Source organism: Rhodnius prolixus, unplaced genomic scaffold (assembly GCF_049639745.1).
Source record: "Rhodnius prolixus isolate KJV_2025 unplaced genomic scaffold, Rpr scaffold_12, whole genome shotgun sequence".
Taxonomy (NCBI): domain Eukaryota; kingdom Metazoa; phylum Arthropoda; class Insecta; order Hemiptera; family Reduviidae; genus Rhodnius; species Rhodnius prolixus.
The window spans coordinates 1,169,218-1,188,501 of record NW_027411635.1 but is presented as its reverse complement, the minus strand read 5'-3'; the positions used below and the strand labels follow the sequence as shown (position 1 = coordinate 1,188,501).

The 19,284-nt window shown below is 35.9% G+C and overlaps 1 protein-coding gene across 3 annotated transcripts in view; it reads right to left on the bottom strand.

Annotated features, from left to right (window-relative positions):
* Window positions 1-19,284, bottom strand: part of Calx (sodium/calcium exchanger 3) — a 159,192-nt gene that overhangs the window by 83,596 nt on the left and 56,312 nt on the right. For all 3 annotated transcript variants that reach the window (XM_074143544.1, XM_074143541.1, XM_074143543.1), the window contains exon 2: window positions 3,918-5,297. In XM_074143544.1, coding sequence (XP_073999645.1) covers window positions 3,918-5,297 — 1,380 coding nt within the window. The remainder of the gene's footprint in view (window positions 1-3,917; window positions 5,298-19,284) is intronic.

Genomic DNA, 19,284 nt, shown 5'->3' with positions numbered 1-19,284 from the left:
CTCCCTCATTTGATGTACAGCGTCGAGACCCCCAAAAGGCACATCTACATAAAATTCCGAATCGTATGACTCCTCATTCTCAAAAATCGGTCGGCGCGTTTAGGCGCTACGTTGTTTACAAAAAAGGTAACAACAACAACAACAACAACAACAACAACAACAACAAGAACAAGAACAAGAACATTTTCTGAAAATGCCGTTTTTGGTCATTTTCGGCAACTTTTTTCTCGAAATCTACTTAATCTGGGTTGTTGCAAAAAATTACAGTTATAAAGGAGGGTTTGCCCTTTATTTTAAAGAAAATTTGGGAATTTTATCTTTTATAGAAAAAGAGAAAAAAAATGTCAAAGTTGGGTGTTTTTGAACATTACGCTTTTTCGTGCACTTTTTGACGATCAACCCTTATACAACTGTCCTACCGGACAGTTTTAATAAATATCTTAAGAATGAAAAATGGCCTCCAAAATTGCCTGTGACACCTGATAAGTTAACATATAAACAATAATAATAAAAATTTAATATAGTTAAAATTACTTAAATGATATTGAATAATATATAGGTTTCGTGACCGTAAATTGTTAAACTAAGGATTCAAGATTGGCGAGGAATCGGTCAAATAAAAAACAAACTCATCTTTTTGCCAACGCTGCACAGTCGTCTTTTTTTTTGTCTTACAATCATGTGTAAGACAAAAAAAGACGACAATTCCACGGCGTTACTCAGACACCACATTGACAACAAACACAATTTTGACTTTCAGAAAGTGACAGTACTGGATAGGGGAAAAAACCAGTACAAACGAAATTTTCTAGATATGTGCCACATATAGTGAAACAGATCAACACAGTTAACTTTAGAACAGACACATTGAATTTAGCTAACTGCTACAATTTTATCATTAAAAAATAAATAGATATCCAAAATTTGTACGTAATTATTGCTGGGTTCTTTAAAATTTACTTCTAATCTTTTGGTTATTTGTTATTTAGTTCATAAGGGTTATTTGGTTTTTCCTGTGTTTTGTTTTTAACGTTTTTTGTATTAAAAGAAATTTCCCAGTATTTATTGTATTTACTCTTTTGTTGTAATTACTCTATTGTATCTGTCCCATTGTCATTACCAAAATTCCCGTGTAAGTCCTGCCATATCTGTATATACAGGGTGACCAAAGTTATATGCTCCACCCATTTTTTTTTTTAACGGCGGGAAATTTCGAAAAAATAAAAAACACGTATTTAATCATTTTTAGTCTAGTTTATTTTCAGTGATTGACCCATTTTTTTAAACCCTTGTATCTCGAGATACAGCATCCAACTTTTGTTTTTCAAATGGAACGTTATATTTTTTGTTGCATATTTCTGTAGTACTTGAGCTCCTAAAAACAACAAAAAAAAGTTTTTTGAAATCGGTTAGGTTTTTCAAAAGTTATGGGTATTTAAAATATGAAAAACAAATTTCAGTTTACTGTCAAAATTACTTTATTTTTTTTAAAGAATCTGTTCAAACTGGGCACAATCAACAGATAGGCAAGCCAAAACTCTGGACTCCCACGCTTTGCTTGTAGCAGCACTTATGGTAGCGAAGTCAAGATCTAGACAGGCTAGAGTAATTCGACGTTTCTGATCATCGACTGAAGCCACGGGATTAAGGATACTATACACTTTATTTTTTTAGGTATCCCCACAAAATATAGTCCATTTGGGTCAAGTCCGGAGATCGAGGTGGCCATTGGATGGGACAATGAGTCCTTTACGCACTTTTAATGGAAATTTCTGCCCAGCTAACCTCGAACCACTCTCGCCGGGCAACCATCTTGTTGAAAATACATATCTATTCGACGTTGTAGATGAACATATTTAAGCGGAACTGGTAAAATGTCTCTGAAAAAAAAGTTGGATACCTTTCACCAGTTAAGTTCTCTCTGTAGAAGTATGGGCCGATTAGTTGATTTCCTATAACTCCACCTAAACGTTTGTAGAAAAAACAACCTGAACGTCGAATACTTCTAGCCTGCCTAGATCTTGACTTCGCCACGATAAGTGCTGCTACAAGCAAAGCGTGGGAGTCCAGAGTTTTGGCTTGCCTATCCGTTGGTTGTGTCCAGTTTGAATAGATTCTTTAAAAAAAATAACGTAATTTTGACAGTAAACTGAAATTTGTTTTTCATATTTTAAATACCCATAACTTTTGAAAAACCTAACCGATTTCAAAAAACTTTTTTTTGTTGTTTTTAGGAGCTCAAATACTACAGAAATATGCAACAAAAAATATAACGTTCCATTTGAAAAACAAAAGTTGGATGCTGTATCTCGAGATACAAGGGTTTAAAAAAATGGGTCAATCACTAAATATAAACTAGACTAAAAATGATTAAATACGTGTTTTTTATTTTTTCGAAATTTCCCGCCGTTAAAAAAAAAGTGGGTGGAGCATATAACTTTGGTCACCCTGTATATACCTGCTTCTCCAGTTCTGGCTCTTAGTTTTCTGTAACTCAACCAAACCGCATAGCCACGTAAGTATTTTATAGCCATTGTATTTTACTGTTTATTTTTGTATTACTGATTTTTACTGATTTTCTGTTACTGACTCTGTAAATTGTTTTGTATTTGTAATATCCAGGCCTTGAAGAAGGGAATATATTTGTCGAAACGTTGGCAAAAAGACGAGTTTGTTTTTTATTTGACCGATTCCTCGCCAATCTTGAATCCTTAAGATATTGAATTCTTATAAAATTTCCTAAAAATACAATGAATTTTTATATTTTGGTAATATCTTCTGTAAGGATTTACGCAAACCTTCAAAGCCAAAGTTAAAGAACCCTTATACTTAACTTTTTAAACTGAAAATTGTTTGTTAAGAAGATGTAATATAGAACCCTGAACATTGTACTCGTTTAAGAAACTGCGGTGTTATTTGGATAGAGCGTGTTAATATCTTAAGTTGACTTAAAAGCCCAGTGCTGGCCTTAAATTGAACTGTCTTGAATTGCCCTAGTCTTTCATGTTAACCTACTCTGATTAAAGATCTTGAATATAATTTCCTCATTCTTCTACACACGCAAATCTTAGCTCAAAATGTCAAATGAAAGTTAACTTCCACAAAAGCAAAAAAAGTAACCTTCATACTGAAACGTGTTATCTATCCTCCAGTTCTTATGTACTGGGCCTTATTGTCATACGTTGATACGGTGAAATACCTAGGGCTTTACATAGGATATACAATTATTCTGACAACTGCACGTACAAGGTTGTAACGAAACTAAGTGAAAATAAGTAACCACTCGACAAACGCTCGAAATTACGTAACACTAAACAACAAAGTATTTCTCTACAATTTATTCCTTAAAGAAATTTTAATTTACGGACTCATGGTAAGGGGTAAATTCAAACGTCTACAGCCCCCCCAAATCCATTAATAAAAAAGTTTATTTTTTTTTTTTATTCAATAAATGCTCGTTTTTATTTATTCAACATGACAATCCATTCCAGTTTCAGATCCCATCCATTACTAACCTAATCCGAATCGCAAATTTCACTCATTCGTTCATCATCAAAATCCTTTAATCCAACAACTTTACCCATCATCCATTTCAGATAATCCCTCTAGAGGATTGAGGCGACAGCAGCCTCGCAATCTCTTGTAGATAGTGTTTACTGAAGCAGTGTGGAATGTCGCCCAATAAGTGATTTCTACTTAGCCGACATTGTACATCAATTTATTTCTAAACCTTTTTAGACCTTTTTAATAATGTTATCGGTTCCTACCACCTCACCTTAACGACATTACCCAGAAGCCCATTTAAAAGTGTTTTTTTTCGGAAAACCATTAAAACTATTTTCGAGAAAATTAAAACAAAAAATATCTATTTTGAAAGCTTCAAAACAATAATTGGCAAAGAAAAGCAAAACACTTACTTGGGTTCATTGTTTTCAAATAGTAACACTCCGTGTGCATCAATGTAGTCTTTGCCGGCCACTGCTGTCCCATCTGTTGTATGATAGGGCAATTTCACGCGCCCTCTAGCGCCGGTCTTCCTCTCAACAACCACTTCATAAACACCCACAGATTCTGGCACGTCCACTGTGTTCGCGGCAAAGCAGAAAACACCTGCGTGATCATCATCCAAAATGTTAATCTTAGTCGTTGCTGGTTCGCCAAGTAAGATCGTACCATTTTGTATATTGTTCTGTGCTCTTGGATTGGATAGATGTACGTAAAAATGTTCATCCTCTTCGAATACATCGTCGTCAATGATTTTCACTTTGAATAATTGTTCTTTTTGTCCCGGCTTGAACATCAAGGTACCTGAAACGGCCATATAGTCTGAGCCAGCGTTTGCTGAACCATCTTCAGATTGATAGTCCACCATGAAGGGTATGCTCGATGGGTGTCCGTCAACTAAGACTTTGACAACGTAGGTTCCTACATTTTCCAAAACAGTGTGCTCAGCTAATTCAAATCTTACGTAGCTATTGTTGTCCACAGCTTCAGGGGTTGCCTCTTTTTCCTTTTGTTGTTGAAGCTCCTTGATGGGCTTTTGTGTAAAACTACCACCAGTCATGTTTCTCGTAGCCTGGATACGATAGAAAGCTCTACTTTTAGGACCGGATTGTTCAATCTTCTCCCTAGCGATTTCCTTCAACTCTGCCATAGTCTTGTTTGGGAATTCATTCTTCAACTCTTTCAAGAGATTAGCCGACTGTTGTCGCGCATTTTCCAACAATTCCTCAAAATCACCTTCCTCTTTGTTCATCTCGATATCAACATTGCTTACTATATGGCTTTTATATTTGAACAACTTCAACGGCCATTTATGGATAGGTATCTTCTTGTCGGCTATAAAAGCCGTGAGGACGGTCAATGGGAAGAATAGAAAGGTCAACAATCCTTCCCAGACTTCTACAACGCCAGTTGAGCTAACCGCCAATATCACATACAGCCATATATATGCGAACACAGACCAAAAAGCTGTTACAAAGAACACACTGATCTGTTTAATCCTTCTGGTTTCTCCGTTTGGTATGACCCACACACAGATGGCTATAATGATAAACAAATTGTAGGCAGCCGAGCCTACGATTGTCCCAGGTCCTAGATCTCCGGCGTGGAAATTCTTAGCCCAGACTTCAATCACTGACAGCATGATTTCCGGTGCGGAAGAACCAAGCGCCATCAGTGTCAGATTTGCCACAGTTTCATTCCAGACTCTTACATTTACTGTCTTTTTTTCACCTTTTGTCTTAATGCTGACCTCTTTCTCTTGTGACGTGATCACTTCGATGGAAGACATGAACCTGCAAAAATTAAAAATTAAAATTTTAAATTGTTTACAAAACCAAATTAGATGAAAAAGATGTGGGATTGTGAACTACATAAGCAGACCATTCTCTTAATGCAAATATTATAACTGCAAGTGACAGATTTTTAAAGCTTTCGTTGGCGTTAACAAGAGTTAGAGTTGAAGCCTATATTAGGTCTCAGAAAAGAACTGAGAAAACAAAACATTTTGTCCATAAACAAATAGAAATAATGTAGGAATACTCATACCCGGCCTTCTATTGGTGCAGTTAACGTAATTAAATATTCTTAAAATTAGAATTAGAACTAAAAACATTTGGGACAATTTCCGAAAAAATGGAGATGGCCCATTCAGGTTAGCAGATTTTCTTCAAATTTATAATTTTAGTACTTAATTAATAATTACTGATATATAATCGAAAATGTGTTCTATATTGCTTAACTTGTATCATTAGATTATTATTAGAAGATACCAGATAATTCGATTATTAAAAGTAAGAGAAAGTAAAAACATCTGAAGTAAACAAACACACGACTTAATCCAACCTTCAGCTGCTCACACATTTTCCACTAACTCCGAATTTCATATCATTTAGTTTATAGTAACAATATTCACTTATAAAAACGTACAATTATTCGTAATGGAACATTAATCTAAGAACTCCGCCATTAATAAATATTAATTATCCATTTAATTTCTAGAATTATCGATTAGAATTCCAAACAGATTTGTTTCCATAAGTTAGGAAAGTTCAAATTCTCAGAAAACCATTTATGTTTTCATTAGTTGAGGCGTGGCTTATTTGAAGAAGGTATGGTCACCTAACAATCTCGGCTTTCTATTGGCCTAACAGACCGCCCTACTTTTCCCACTTCTATTACACTACTGTAATTGGTCAGTTCTTTATTGCTAATTATTTCTACAAAAATGATATTAACAATTTTCTTACTAATTTTTTCCTTATAGGTATTTCATGAAGTATTCAGTTATACAAATAACAAAATTTTATCCTAATAACACCAAAAATAAAAATTTCCCTACCCTATATTTTTTTTGATAACTTCTGAAGAAAACCTTAAGTAGAAAAGCACAACCTCGATTAACCGGGATTCGGATTAATCGGGATCATGTTGAGTCCATCATAAGAACATCTGGATCGGCGCCGAAACAAAAGTTAATTTTCGGTGGCAACAGGAAAATTTTTTGTCTTCCGATGTAACATAATTGTAGGCGTGGCAGCAACTCTTTTATACCTGATTTTCTTGAAGGGTCATTATGTATGTATGTAAAAAATTAAAAAAAGGATTGCCGTCTAAGATAGGAGTTGATCTCTGGGACAAAACGGCTTTTTAATTTACATATTTTCTCATAGGCATCTTACTGATGAGTCTATCTATGCACCCGTATAATACATACATATGTACATTCATACAATTTATTACAAATGTACTATGTAATACTATGTATTCGGTTTAACCGGGATTTCAGTTTTCCGGGGTAGGTATAGCCGGAGGTCATCCCGGTTAATCGAGGTTGTACTGTATTTTCTTTAAACTGAAAAATTAGAAAAACGAAAATTGTACATGTTGTTCACTACAAAACCGCCATTTTCTAATTTTGTTTAGGTATGGTTGCTAATTCTTATCTCGAAATCTATTAGATCTAAGTTGTTGCAATAAAATTACAGTTATAAAGAAGGATTTGCCCGATATTTTAAAGAAAATTTGGGAATTTTATCTTTTATAGAAAAAAAAAGGAAAAAATTGTCAAAGTTGGGTGTTTTTCAACGTTACGCTTTTTCGTGCACTTTTTGACGATCAACACCTATACAACTGTCCTAGCGGACAGTTTTAATTTAATTTTTCAATTCGTTATCTACTACGTGTAAAGCACTTGCAAAGGAAAATGACAAGGTACACGGTAATGTATTCTAAAAGTTCCTTCGATGAACTTTTTTTTTAATCTGGAGTTTTTGGAGTGATGGTCTAACAAACAAAGGTCTTGCCTTTTGGAAATATTCTGTTTCCCTGTTAGGTCAAAATGTGATTATCAGCTTAAAAGGCTGATTCTACATTATATGAGATACATAAAATTTTCAATAAATGGAATATATTTTTTTTACATATTTGGATAAAACGCTGGCATTTTGTTATTCAGCCATAGGTTTTCATTCTACTGGGTGTTTGATGTAAAAGCTTTACAGCGTGCACTGGATAACATCCATCACGATTTCTTTTCGGGTTTCAACCTTTCGGCTGGCGTCCCACCTTCTTCTCAGTTCTCTTGAGTATTCCCTTTGTATGGATGCATCTTTAATCCTTTCATTTATCAGACCAAGTTTTGATTCTGCAGTCAGAGTCAACATGTAAATTGTGGAGATGTGTCGTTATTCTTGCTTTTTCTGAAATGGCATTTTTACTAAATAGATCTTTATTTATTGCAAAGAATAAATTGCCTGTTGAGGAGTCTAATCTCTTTTTCCGATGTTAGCTCATTACTTAGAATGCACTAATTACTCATTTAGAATCCTATTAATTTTGTTTCGTTAATTTCTCTCCAGAGGAACTAATAAGTTCCTGTAACAATATTTATAGGAGTATTAACGTCCAGCAGAGTTCGTATACGAACCATTAATAGTTTAGGGCATGCTATTTTGGTGGCATTGTAATGCGTGGGGAGTGAGCTGTCACACGCTGCAGCTATTATTACTCAAACCAACACGCGCAAAGCTCTTACTGTCTCTTACACCTAGCTATAGCTAGAGCTATTGCTGTTGTGTCAACATTATCTACATTGGCTTTCCACACCAATGTACAACGACATTTTTCTTTCTTTCTTTTTAGGTGCCTTGAAAAATATAGAACGAAATGGTACAATTCTTGGTTAACAATTACAACAAACAATACATACAACTTTCTTGAATTTTACTGTCTTTAAATAACAACTGACATTCAGTCCGAGATCTTTGCTGCTAACCTTTGTTGTATTTTGGATGAGCGGTTACAAACTAAACTTTCAAAAGATATATCAGCTGGGTTAGGACAGAATACAATTCTTGTATCTTTAGGAACTAATACAAATTTGTCAGCCCATCTAATAAGTATAATGCAGTTACCCACTGAAAGTGAATGAATGCGTCTTTTAGTAAGCACGAAATATGATTTTCTTCAACTTCAATAAACGCAATTAAATTTTTTTTAAATTTGGAATTTTAACAAACAAAAAAACAAAAAAGTAGACCAATAATATACTCAAAATTATCAAAGAAAAATTAATTGTACCACTGATATCGAATTGGATAATTTCATTTCATTAACACTCAAATATTAAAGTAATGTAATCATATTGAGACATTTACAAAATTCAACGTTTCTAAATAGAAAGTATTTAATATTGTACTTTAATATTTTTGAGTAATTAAAATTTTCTTTCTTAAATATTCAATTGTTGTAAATTAGGTTTGTAATTGAAATTATAACTGCAAAGAAACCATTTTTGAAAAAAACTATTCTGTAAAATTGCACTTCAAGAGAGAGGGATTTTCTTTAAATACGTAATTAAATACGTGCACAGAATAAGGGTTTTTCATAGAAATAAAAATACGCGTACAAAGACGGATAAAATCAAAAGATATTATTTAGTGTTTATTAAATTAAATATTTTGTATCTGAAAATATGACCAGAGTCTGTAACATCTAATAAATTCTAAACAATGTTAATGAAAAGTTTAATGAAGTAAAATTACTTTAATTGATATCAATGAAGTATTAATGAAATATAATGGTTCTTGCTCATTTGTGTACCTTTTGTAGTTTTAATAAACCCTTATACTTCAACTTTTTAGGTGCGACAGTAGACGAACGGTTAGAGGCGAGGCCTGCACAGCTAATATGTATTGTGGTACTGGGTTCGATTCCCAGGTCTTAGGCCTTGCATTTTATTTAATGGTTAATATGAGAATTTAATTGTACAGTATGCAGGCTAGTCGCCTCTTTCCACGACACCTAATTTGGTTGTTGGACGTAAAGCTAAAAAATTAGATTAATATATTTGGACGTGTAAAGCCTGCCTATAAAAATAGGCATTACTTTACTTCACTTTTTATACTAATTTTTTATATAAGTTAGGTGATTGCGGCTAAAATTAGATTAATATATTATACAGGGTGTACATGGGAAAATTTATATAAAGATATATTTAACATCCATTTTTCTATTAATGATGACCCTATCAACTATTTTGGAGTTTTTTATGCAGGTTTGGATGAACCGTTTTCGACTGAAGATATTCTAAAAAGTATCAATAGTAGTAAATCAAATAAATCGCCCGGCTTAGACCTTATTCCCAATGAATGTTTCAGGTATCTCACTCCTGCCTGGTTGCATTACCTTTTGAATTTATATAATGAGATATGGAGCCAGGAGGCCATACCTAAAAATTGGGGATTGATAAAATTAATACTTTTGTATAAAAAAGGTGAGCCTCAGGACCCATCAAATTATAGAGGTATTGCACTGGTAAATTGCGTAGTTAAAATATTTACCCAGATGTTAAGAGACCGGCTGACACTATGGGTGGAAAATAATAATATTATTCCTGAGGAGCAGTTTGGGTTCCGCGCTGACAGGAGTTGTACAGATGCAGTATTTGCTCTCTCTGCCGCTGTCAATTTACAACTGGTGAAGAAAAGGCGAAAAATATATATCATCTTTGTGGATTTTCAAAAAGCTTTTGACACCGTACCGCATGACAAGTTATGGTTTAAATTATTTAGTATTGGTATAAGCCCTAAGTATATTCGCATTATTAAAGAAATATATAAACACGCAAAGATTACCATCGGAAAGGATAATACTCAATCTGTCCCAATAGATGTGACCCGAGGAGTCCTGCAGGGTGAAAGCTTGAGCCCACTGCTGTTCTCCTTATACATCAGCGATATTGTAGAATATTTTAGAAAAAATGGAGCATGTGGTATTAACATTAATCACAGTCAGGATTTACTTATGTTATTGTACGCTGATGACATCGCAATTACAGCCTATTCATGGCACGACGTGCAATTTAAATTATCATTACTTAATAATTATTGTATAGAAAATGATTTACATGTTAATATCTCGAAAACTGTTGTAATGCCATTCACTAGATCTGGAAATTTTAAAATAAATAATAGATTTACTTATAACGGTCAACAGTTAGATTTAGTAAAAACATTTAATTATTTAGGTGTGCCGTTATCTTCGTCAGGGAAATTTAGAAAATCATGTGAATATTTTGTGAATAAAAGTCAGGTTACAATTTCCAAAGTAATGAAAATATTGTCACGCTATAAATCAGATAGTTGGAACTCTAAGGTTCATCTTTTCAGCTCCCTTGTAAAACCCATTCTATTATATTCTTCTGAAATTTGGGCTTTTGATTACACTGTTATTTTGGAAAGGGTACAGTTAAAATTTTTCAAATACCTGTTACATTTATCCTCTAACACCCCAAATTGTTATGTTCATTTAGAAACAAATAGTGTACATTTAAAAAGTGATATATTTAGTAGAATGATCAAATTTTGGTATAAACTACTAATTTTACCTGACAGTCAAATTCAAAAAATTTGTTATTTAAAACTGGTACATGAAATCAACAATAATAATGTTCCCTACAACTGGTGTTCAGGTTTGAAATATATGTTATCTAGTATTGGTGCTTTAGAAATATGGGAGTATCAAGATCCAGTAATTTTAAAGAAAAATTTTTGTAACTTAAGAACTAAATTTCAAAATAACTTGGTATGTAGGGATATTGAAGAGGTTTTGAACTCTAAATTCAACTCCCACTACAGATTAATAAGCAGTTTAGGCAGCAAAGAGCCCCTTCTCAATTTTAATACTTCTATTGTCAAATTGAGATTAGTAATTCAGTTAAGGTTATTTAATAGTAAATACCCGACTATATTTATAATGGGTAGAACATTTAAATTTAAGCCAGACAATTACTGCTTTACTTGCTTTTCAACTAAAACCGATACCTTAGAACATTTTCTAACTGAATGCCCATTTTACAGCTCATTAAGATGTAAATATTTTAATAGTTACAAATTGAAAATAGACTATCTTCTTTCGGTACAAACGGACCTTCAATTAAATAAATTGTATTATTTTGTAATACAAGCACTTCAGAATAGGCAAAAAGTAAAAGAAATACTAGCCACTGACTGATACTTGATAACACTGAAATAAAATAATAAAGTGGTCTGCCAGAGAGAGTTGAAATGAGCTAATAGAGTAATGGTTAAATTGTGTGCTTTGTACAGTCAAATTTTTGGTTTTGTAAAAAAAAAAAAAAAAATGTCTACAAGTAGGGAGTATTTATTTTATTTTGATATAATTTATATTTTTACTTTATTTGGATTATTTACTTTGTAACCAATGTAATTTTTTATTTACACTATGTATAGCCAACTCCATTGCAAAAAGTTTGTAAACTTAAAAGCAATAAATAAATAAATAAAAAAATAAATAAAATAAAATATACAGGGTGTATACGGAGGAGTGGTCGAAACTTCGGGAGGTGATTCAGCAGCTCAAATGCAACAAAAAATATTCTCTTCGCTTTGGCCCGATTCTCAATAGTGTCCAAGATATTTGCATTTTTAACTTTTCCGTCGATATTCGCGTTTTTCACCATAAAAACGGCCGTAACTTTTCTATCCTTTATCCTACAACAAATCTGCTTATTCCAAACGAAAGAGCATTAAATTTCCTATAAATTTGCTTATTAATACAGAGTCTCAAAATGATTCTTATAACAATGAAAATTTTACTTGAATGTCTAAAAAATTCGTTCTCGATGATTTTTGTTAAAATTTTCAACTGCATTTTTTCAATGATTAATGAATCAAGGAATCACATAATTTCAGAAAAAGTTGCGCATTTATTGAGCTTCAAGACCATATGGATTTTTTTGGTTTTTAATAAAACCCTACCTCGAACAGAGGGGTGTAAATGCAGAAAACTGGGATTTTGCGTAACCGACTTTTCACTACTAATTTACTCAAATGTCAATTTTTGGAGAAGGAACAAAAAGAAAAGTAATCATTTCAGTCATTATTTAATAAAACGGAAGGCAAAAATAAAATCCATATGGTCTTGAAGCTCAATAAATGGTCTTATAAATCATATGGTCTTGAGAATCTGGGTCAAGCACATTTACAGGAAATTTAATGCTCTTTCGTTTGGAATAAGCAGATTTGTTGTAGGATAAAGGATAGAAATGTTACGGCCGTTTATATGGCGAAAAACGCGAATGTAGACGGAAAAGTTAAAAATGCAAATATCTTGGACACTATTGAGAATCGAGCCAAAGTGAAGAGAATATTTTTTGTTGAATTTGAGCTGCTGAATTACCTCCCGAAGGTTTCGAGCACTCCTCCTTATACACCCTGTATAGGCAAAATTATATTGATATTGAAACAATCGCGTGTAATACCCAAAGTAGACAAAGTGATTTTATACAGGATCGTGTGCTTTGTATTAATAATAAACGATTCTTTTTATCACGCCGTTCATAATAACATTAATTGGATCTTTTTATACTACTGTAAATCGCACTTTATATTGTAAATACGATTTAACTAATTGTCAATGTTAGAGTATCAATAATGGTGATACTAATTAGGTTTCTACTACATATTGATTAAATACCGACAGATCATCAATACATCTGACTTCACTTCAGTATTAACAAAGTAATATCAAAGGTTATTGGCAATAATATTGATCGCTTAGGGTCCGCTTACGTTCACATGAAAAAAAACAGATTTCTAGTATACAGGGTGACCAGAGTTATATGCTCCATCTAGTTATAAGAAGTTATAACTCTAGCCTACCTAGATCTTGACTTCGCCACCATAAGTGCTGCTACAAGCAAAGTGTGGGAGTCCAGAGTTTTGGCTAGCCCAGTTTGAACAGATTCTTTAAAAAAAAAATTTTTGTAGTATTTGAGCTCCTAAAAACAACAACAAAAAATTTTTGAAATCGGTTAGGTTTTTCAAAAGTTATGGTAATTTAAAATATGAAAAACAAACAGTTTACTGTCAAAATAACTTTATTTTTTTTAAAGAATCTGTTCAAACTGGGCACAACCAACGGATAGGCAAGCCAAAACTCTAGACTCCCACGCTTTGCTTGTAGCAGCACTTATGGTAGCGAAGTCAAGATCTAGGCAGGCTAGAGTAATTCGACGTTTCTGATCATCGACTGAAGCCACGGGATTAAGGATACTATACACTTTATTTTTTTAGGTATCCCCACAAAATATAGTCCATTTGGGTCAAGTCCGGAGATCGAGGTGGCCATTGGATGGGACAATGAGTCCTTTACGCACTTTTAATGGAAATTTCTGCCCAGCTAACCTCGAACCACTCTCGCCGGGCAACCATCTTGTTGAAAATACATATCTATCCGACGTTGTAGATGAACATATTTAAGCGGAACTGGTAAAATGTCTCTGAAAAAAAAGTTGAATACCTTTCACCAGTTAAGTTCTCTCTGTAGAAGTATGGGCCGATTAGTTGATTTTCTATAACTCCACCTAAACGTTTGTAGAAAAAACAACCTGAACGTCGAATACTTCTAGCCTGCCTAGATCTTGACTTCGCCACCATAAGTGCTGCTACAAGCAAAGCGTGGGAGTCCAGAGTTTTGGCTTGCCTATCCGTTGGTTGTGCCCAGTTTGAACAGATTCTTTAAAAAAAATAAAGTAATTTTGACAGTAAACTGAAATTTGTTTTCCATATTTTAAATTACCATAACTTTTGAAAAACCTAACCGATTTCAAAAAATGTTTTTTTGTTTTTTTTAGGAGCTCAAATACCATAAAAATATGCAATAAAAAATATAACGTTCCATTTGAAAAAACAAAGTTGGATGCAGTATCTCGAGATACAGGGGTTTAAAAAAATGGGTCAATCCCTAAAAACAAACTAGACTAAAAATGATTAAATACGTGTTCTTTATTTTTTCGAAATTTCCCGCCGTTAAAAAAAAAAGTGGGTGGAGCATATAACTCTGGTCAGCCTGTATTTGTTTAATCTCCAAATGGACATAGTGGATTCGCCATTGGCTAGTGGGATATTACATCCACTCTTTCCTACAAAAGCGAAGGTCTTTTAGAATGTTTTAAAAGCAGCTTTCTTTTTTAGTTAACAATAGTTTTGTTCTTTATAAGTTTTCAAAAGATCCTATTTTGCCGACTGGGGAAGACATTTAAAAAAAAAAAAACATAATTTGTGTCCACTCAGACAGATGTTGTTCACACAATGGCTGCGGTTGCCAAAATCTTTGTTAGCAGAGCGCTCTTACTTACTCAGAGTTGGCACAACTCCACTAAGTCTGCTTAATTTTGCCAGCCGCACAACTATCTGGCTATCAGGCTGGCCAAATCTCAAACCGGATTCCATTTCCGCCTAAAAAAGACATTCGCCAGCTCGAACTAGGCTCGCGACTTGTATAGCTGTCTCGCTTGGACACATTCCTTTGACGAGTCTATTACACGGTTCGAGTGTTCATTAACACATACAATGTACTCGTTTACACACACAAACGCACACGTATACACTCTATTTACCCATCACTAATTTGCATCCACAAAAAAACGAAACAAGCAAAAATAAAACAAAGTAATAGACTTAACCTGTGTTTCTTGTACAAGCGAAAGTTTAAAGAACATTATCTCCGGAAGTGCCACTTCCGATTGGCTGATTTTCCCCAAGAAGAACAAGGGAAGAAGCTTATCCCTAGGCAGTGCTGCCAAAAGCGGCTAACTGAGCCGACCACTAGTCTCCTCTCCTTTATGGTTCAGGGCTTTACCCCATCATCATTTGGTGTATTATTTCCAGTCTTTAATCATTGAGGAATTGCGACTGCAAGCCATCAGACCGGATATAAGTGGACTGTTTTCTATCCTGTCTGCAAAGCACTGACATACAGCCTGTAAAGGTCATTTCTTAAGTCTGCAGCCATTAAACCTATGGGTGCAGAGTAGGTCTCAAGAGTAGTGGCTTGCCACCACTAGGCAGAGACAGGCGAAGGAAGGAGTTCATTAGAGGCAGAATTAATCCGTCAAGGCCGTGGGGCTATAGGGATAATTGTAGGCCTATTAACTGGCCATTGCAAGCTCAGAAAACACATGCATCACATGGGCCTGGCAGATGATAGCCTCTGTAGATTCTTGTCAGGAAGAGGAGGAAACGGCACTGCATGTGTTGTGTCAGCGTGAGGGGCTCGTCTGGCTAAGAATGTTACTTCTCAGGGGAGGAAAAACCAAGGCCTGGTGAGCTTTACCCAAGAGTCGCTCTCCAGAATTAAGAGTCTGATTAAACGGACAGGTCTGGAGGGCGAGCTCTAGACTAGTGAGAGCCACAATAAATCAAAAGGGGTCACAGTGGCGTAGGCCTTGAGGCCGCCTAGTTGAACCTAATCTAAAGGTCATTTCTGGATCTATCGTGACCTAAAAAAATGGTATAAGGCCAAATAATGACGGCGTGGAGTTCTTCATAGGCCTGAAGAACTCCACGGTCTACTAGATTAAAACTCCGTCCATTTCACCAAATTTGGTAGCTGAACGTAATGTCAGTCCGCAAAAAATCGGCATTTCTTCAGTTTTTTTTTTTTTTTACCTTCTCTTACACTGCTTAGAGAGAGTACTGTCATCGTGCAGATTTTAGATTTTGAATTTTCAGCGTAAATAACCGTTTTAAAGCCATGAAAATTGTTACTTGAAAGTTGAAATTTCTCTAAGTAACTACCTCCGAGGCCAAAAGCTTCGGGTGAACGAAGTGGATGGCTTCGCTCAATGCTGGATATCCAACGATATCGGCCCAAATGTAAGCACCCAGACGAGAACCCCAATTAAATGCAAGTCTCCACTACTCACTTGGCACAGTTACTTGTGCTTGAGAAGTAGCTATTTCCTGTCTTTAAATAACAAGTTTCCTTTATAAATAAATAAATAAATAAGGTGGTGCGTTAAACTTGCCTTGATCTAAGTCCAACAATCAAGCTTGATCGCCTCAATTATTTATGTGTAATAATTCCGAGTTGATAATTCTAGTGCTTTTTCTCAATTTTCTTGTCTCTATTTTTAGGGCCCACGCCTGTCATTCCAAAAGCTCAATGCCTCGTTTTCGAAATATTGTTTTCATAAAGATAACCTGGTTTTGATTTTTTTTACAGGAAATACTAAAAATGCATATGCGTCTGTAATTAGCATAACCAAAAAACGGATCATCATTCAGATTTGATCAGATTTGAAAGTCCAAGCTTTATTTCCCCGATTTTGACGGTGTCATGGGCTAGAGGGATTACATTATATGGTTAGGTTTTTTAGTTTAGGAATACCTGTTACCAGAATTCGGAGACGATGTGGATGTCTCTTGGGCAGTCGTTGGTACCCAGCTTAGTGATTCCGCGTAATTTCCAAACAGCTCTATCGCAAAGAACTCGCAGAAAACGTATCTCCATCTATCAGCCCTGGGAGCTTTAGCGTGAATATCATGCAGGTGCAGAATACGGACCCTTGCTATAGGCGCCTTAGGTTAAGTGATCTAGAGCGCCAACCAACACATTTCATTCTCATGAATATCATATAGGTGCAGGGTCCGGACTCTTGCTACAGGCGCCCTAGGTTAAGTGATCTAGAGCGCCAACCAACACATTTCATTCTCCTGAATATCATATAGGTGCAGAATACGGACCCTTGCTACAGGCGCCCTAGGTTAAGTGATCTAGAGGGCCAACCAACATTTTTAATGAATATCATATACAGGTGCAGGGTCCGGACTCTTGCTATAGGCGCCCTAGGTTAAGTGATCTAGAGCGCCAACCAACACATTTCATTCTCCTGAATATCATATAGGTGCAGAATATGGACCCTTGCTACAGGCACCCTAGGTTAAGTGATCTAGAGGGCCAACCAACATATTTCATGAATATCATATACAGGTGCAGGGTCCGGACTCTTGCTATAGGCGCCCTAGGTTAAGTGATCTAGAGCGCCAACCAACACATTTCATTCTCCTGAATATCATATAGGTGCAGAATACGGACCCTTGCTACAGGCGCCCTAGGTTAAGTGATCTAGAGGGCCAACCAACATATTTCATGAATATCATATACAGGTGCAGGGTCCGGACTCTTGCTATAGGCGCCCTAGATTAAGTGATCTAGAGCGCCAACCAACACATTTCATTCTCCTGAATATCATATAGGTGCAGAATACGGACCCTTGCTACAGGCGCCCTAGGTTAAGTGATCTAGAGGGCCAACCAACATATTTCATGAATATCATATACAGGTGCAGGGTCCGGACTCTTGCTACAGGCGCCCTAGGTTAAGTGATCTAAAGCGCCAACCAACACATTTTATTCTCCTGAATATCATATAGGTGCAGAATACGGACCCTTGCTACAGGCACCCTAGGTTAAGTGATCTAGAGGGCCAACCAACATATTTCATGAATATCATATACAGGTGCAGGGTCCGGACTCTTGCTATAGGCGCCCTAGGTTAAGTGATCTAGAGCGCCAACCAACACATTTCATTCTCCTGAATATCATATAGGTGCAGAATATGGACCCTTGCTACAGGCGCCCTAGGTTAAGTGATCTAGAGGGCCAACCAACATTTTTAATGAATATCATATACAGGTGCAGGGTCCGGACTCTTGCTATAGGCGCCCTAGGTTAAGTGATCTAGAGCGCCAACCAACACATTTCATTCTCCTGAATATCATATAGGTGCAGAATATGGACCCTTGCTACAGGCACCCTAGGTTAAGTGATCTAGAGGGCCAACCAACATATTTCATGAATATCATATACAGGTGCAGGGTCCGGACTCTTGCTATAGGCGCCCTAGGTTAAGTGATCTAGAGCGCCAACCAACACATTTCATTCTCCTGAATATCATATAGGTGCAGAATACGGACCCTTGCTACAGGCGCCCTAGGTTAAGTGATCTAGAGGGCCAACCAACATATTTCATGAATATCATATACAGGTGCAGGGTCCGGACTCTTGCTATAGGCGCCCTAGATTAAGTGATCTAGAGCGCCAACCAACACATTTCATTCTCCTGAATATCATATAGGTGCAGAATACGGACCCTTGCTACAGGCGCCCTAGGTTAAGTGATCTAGAGGGCCAACCAACATATTTCATGAATATCATATACAGGTGCAGGGTCCGGACTCTTGCTACAGGCGCCCTAGGTTAAGTGATCTAAAGCGCCAACCAACACATTTTATTCTCCTGAATATCATATAGGTGCAGAATACGGACCCTTGCTACAGGCACCCTAGGTTAAGTGATCTAGAGGGCCAACCAACATATTTCATGAATATCATATACAGGTGCAGGGTCCGGACTCTTGCTATAGGCGCCCTAGGTTAAGTGATCTAGAGCGCCAACCAACACATTTCATTCTCCTGAATATCATATAGGTGCAGAATATGGACCCTTGCTACAGGCACCCTAGGTTAAGTGATCTAGAGGGCCAACCAACATATTTCATGAATATCATATACAGGTGCAGGGTCCGGACTCTTGCTATAGGCGCCCTAGGTTAAGTGATCTAGAGCGCCAACCAACACATTTCATTCTCCTGAATATCATATAGGTGCAGAATACGGACCCTTGCTACAGGCGCCCTAGGTTAAGTGATCTAGAGGGCCAACCAACATATTTCATGAATATCATATACAGGTGCAGGGTCCGGACTCTTGCTATAGGCGCCCTAGGTTAAGTGATCTAGAGCGCCAACCAACACATTTCATTCTCCTGAATATCATATAGGTGCAGAATACGGACTCTTGCTACAGGCGCCCTAGGTTAAGTGATCTAGTGGGCCAACCAACATATTTCATGAATATCATACAGATGCAGGGCCCGGACCCTTAATAAGATTTTTTTTTGCGAAAATTGGTCA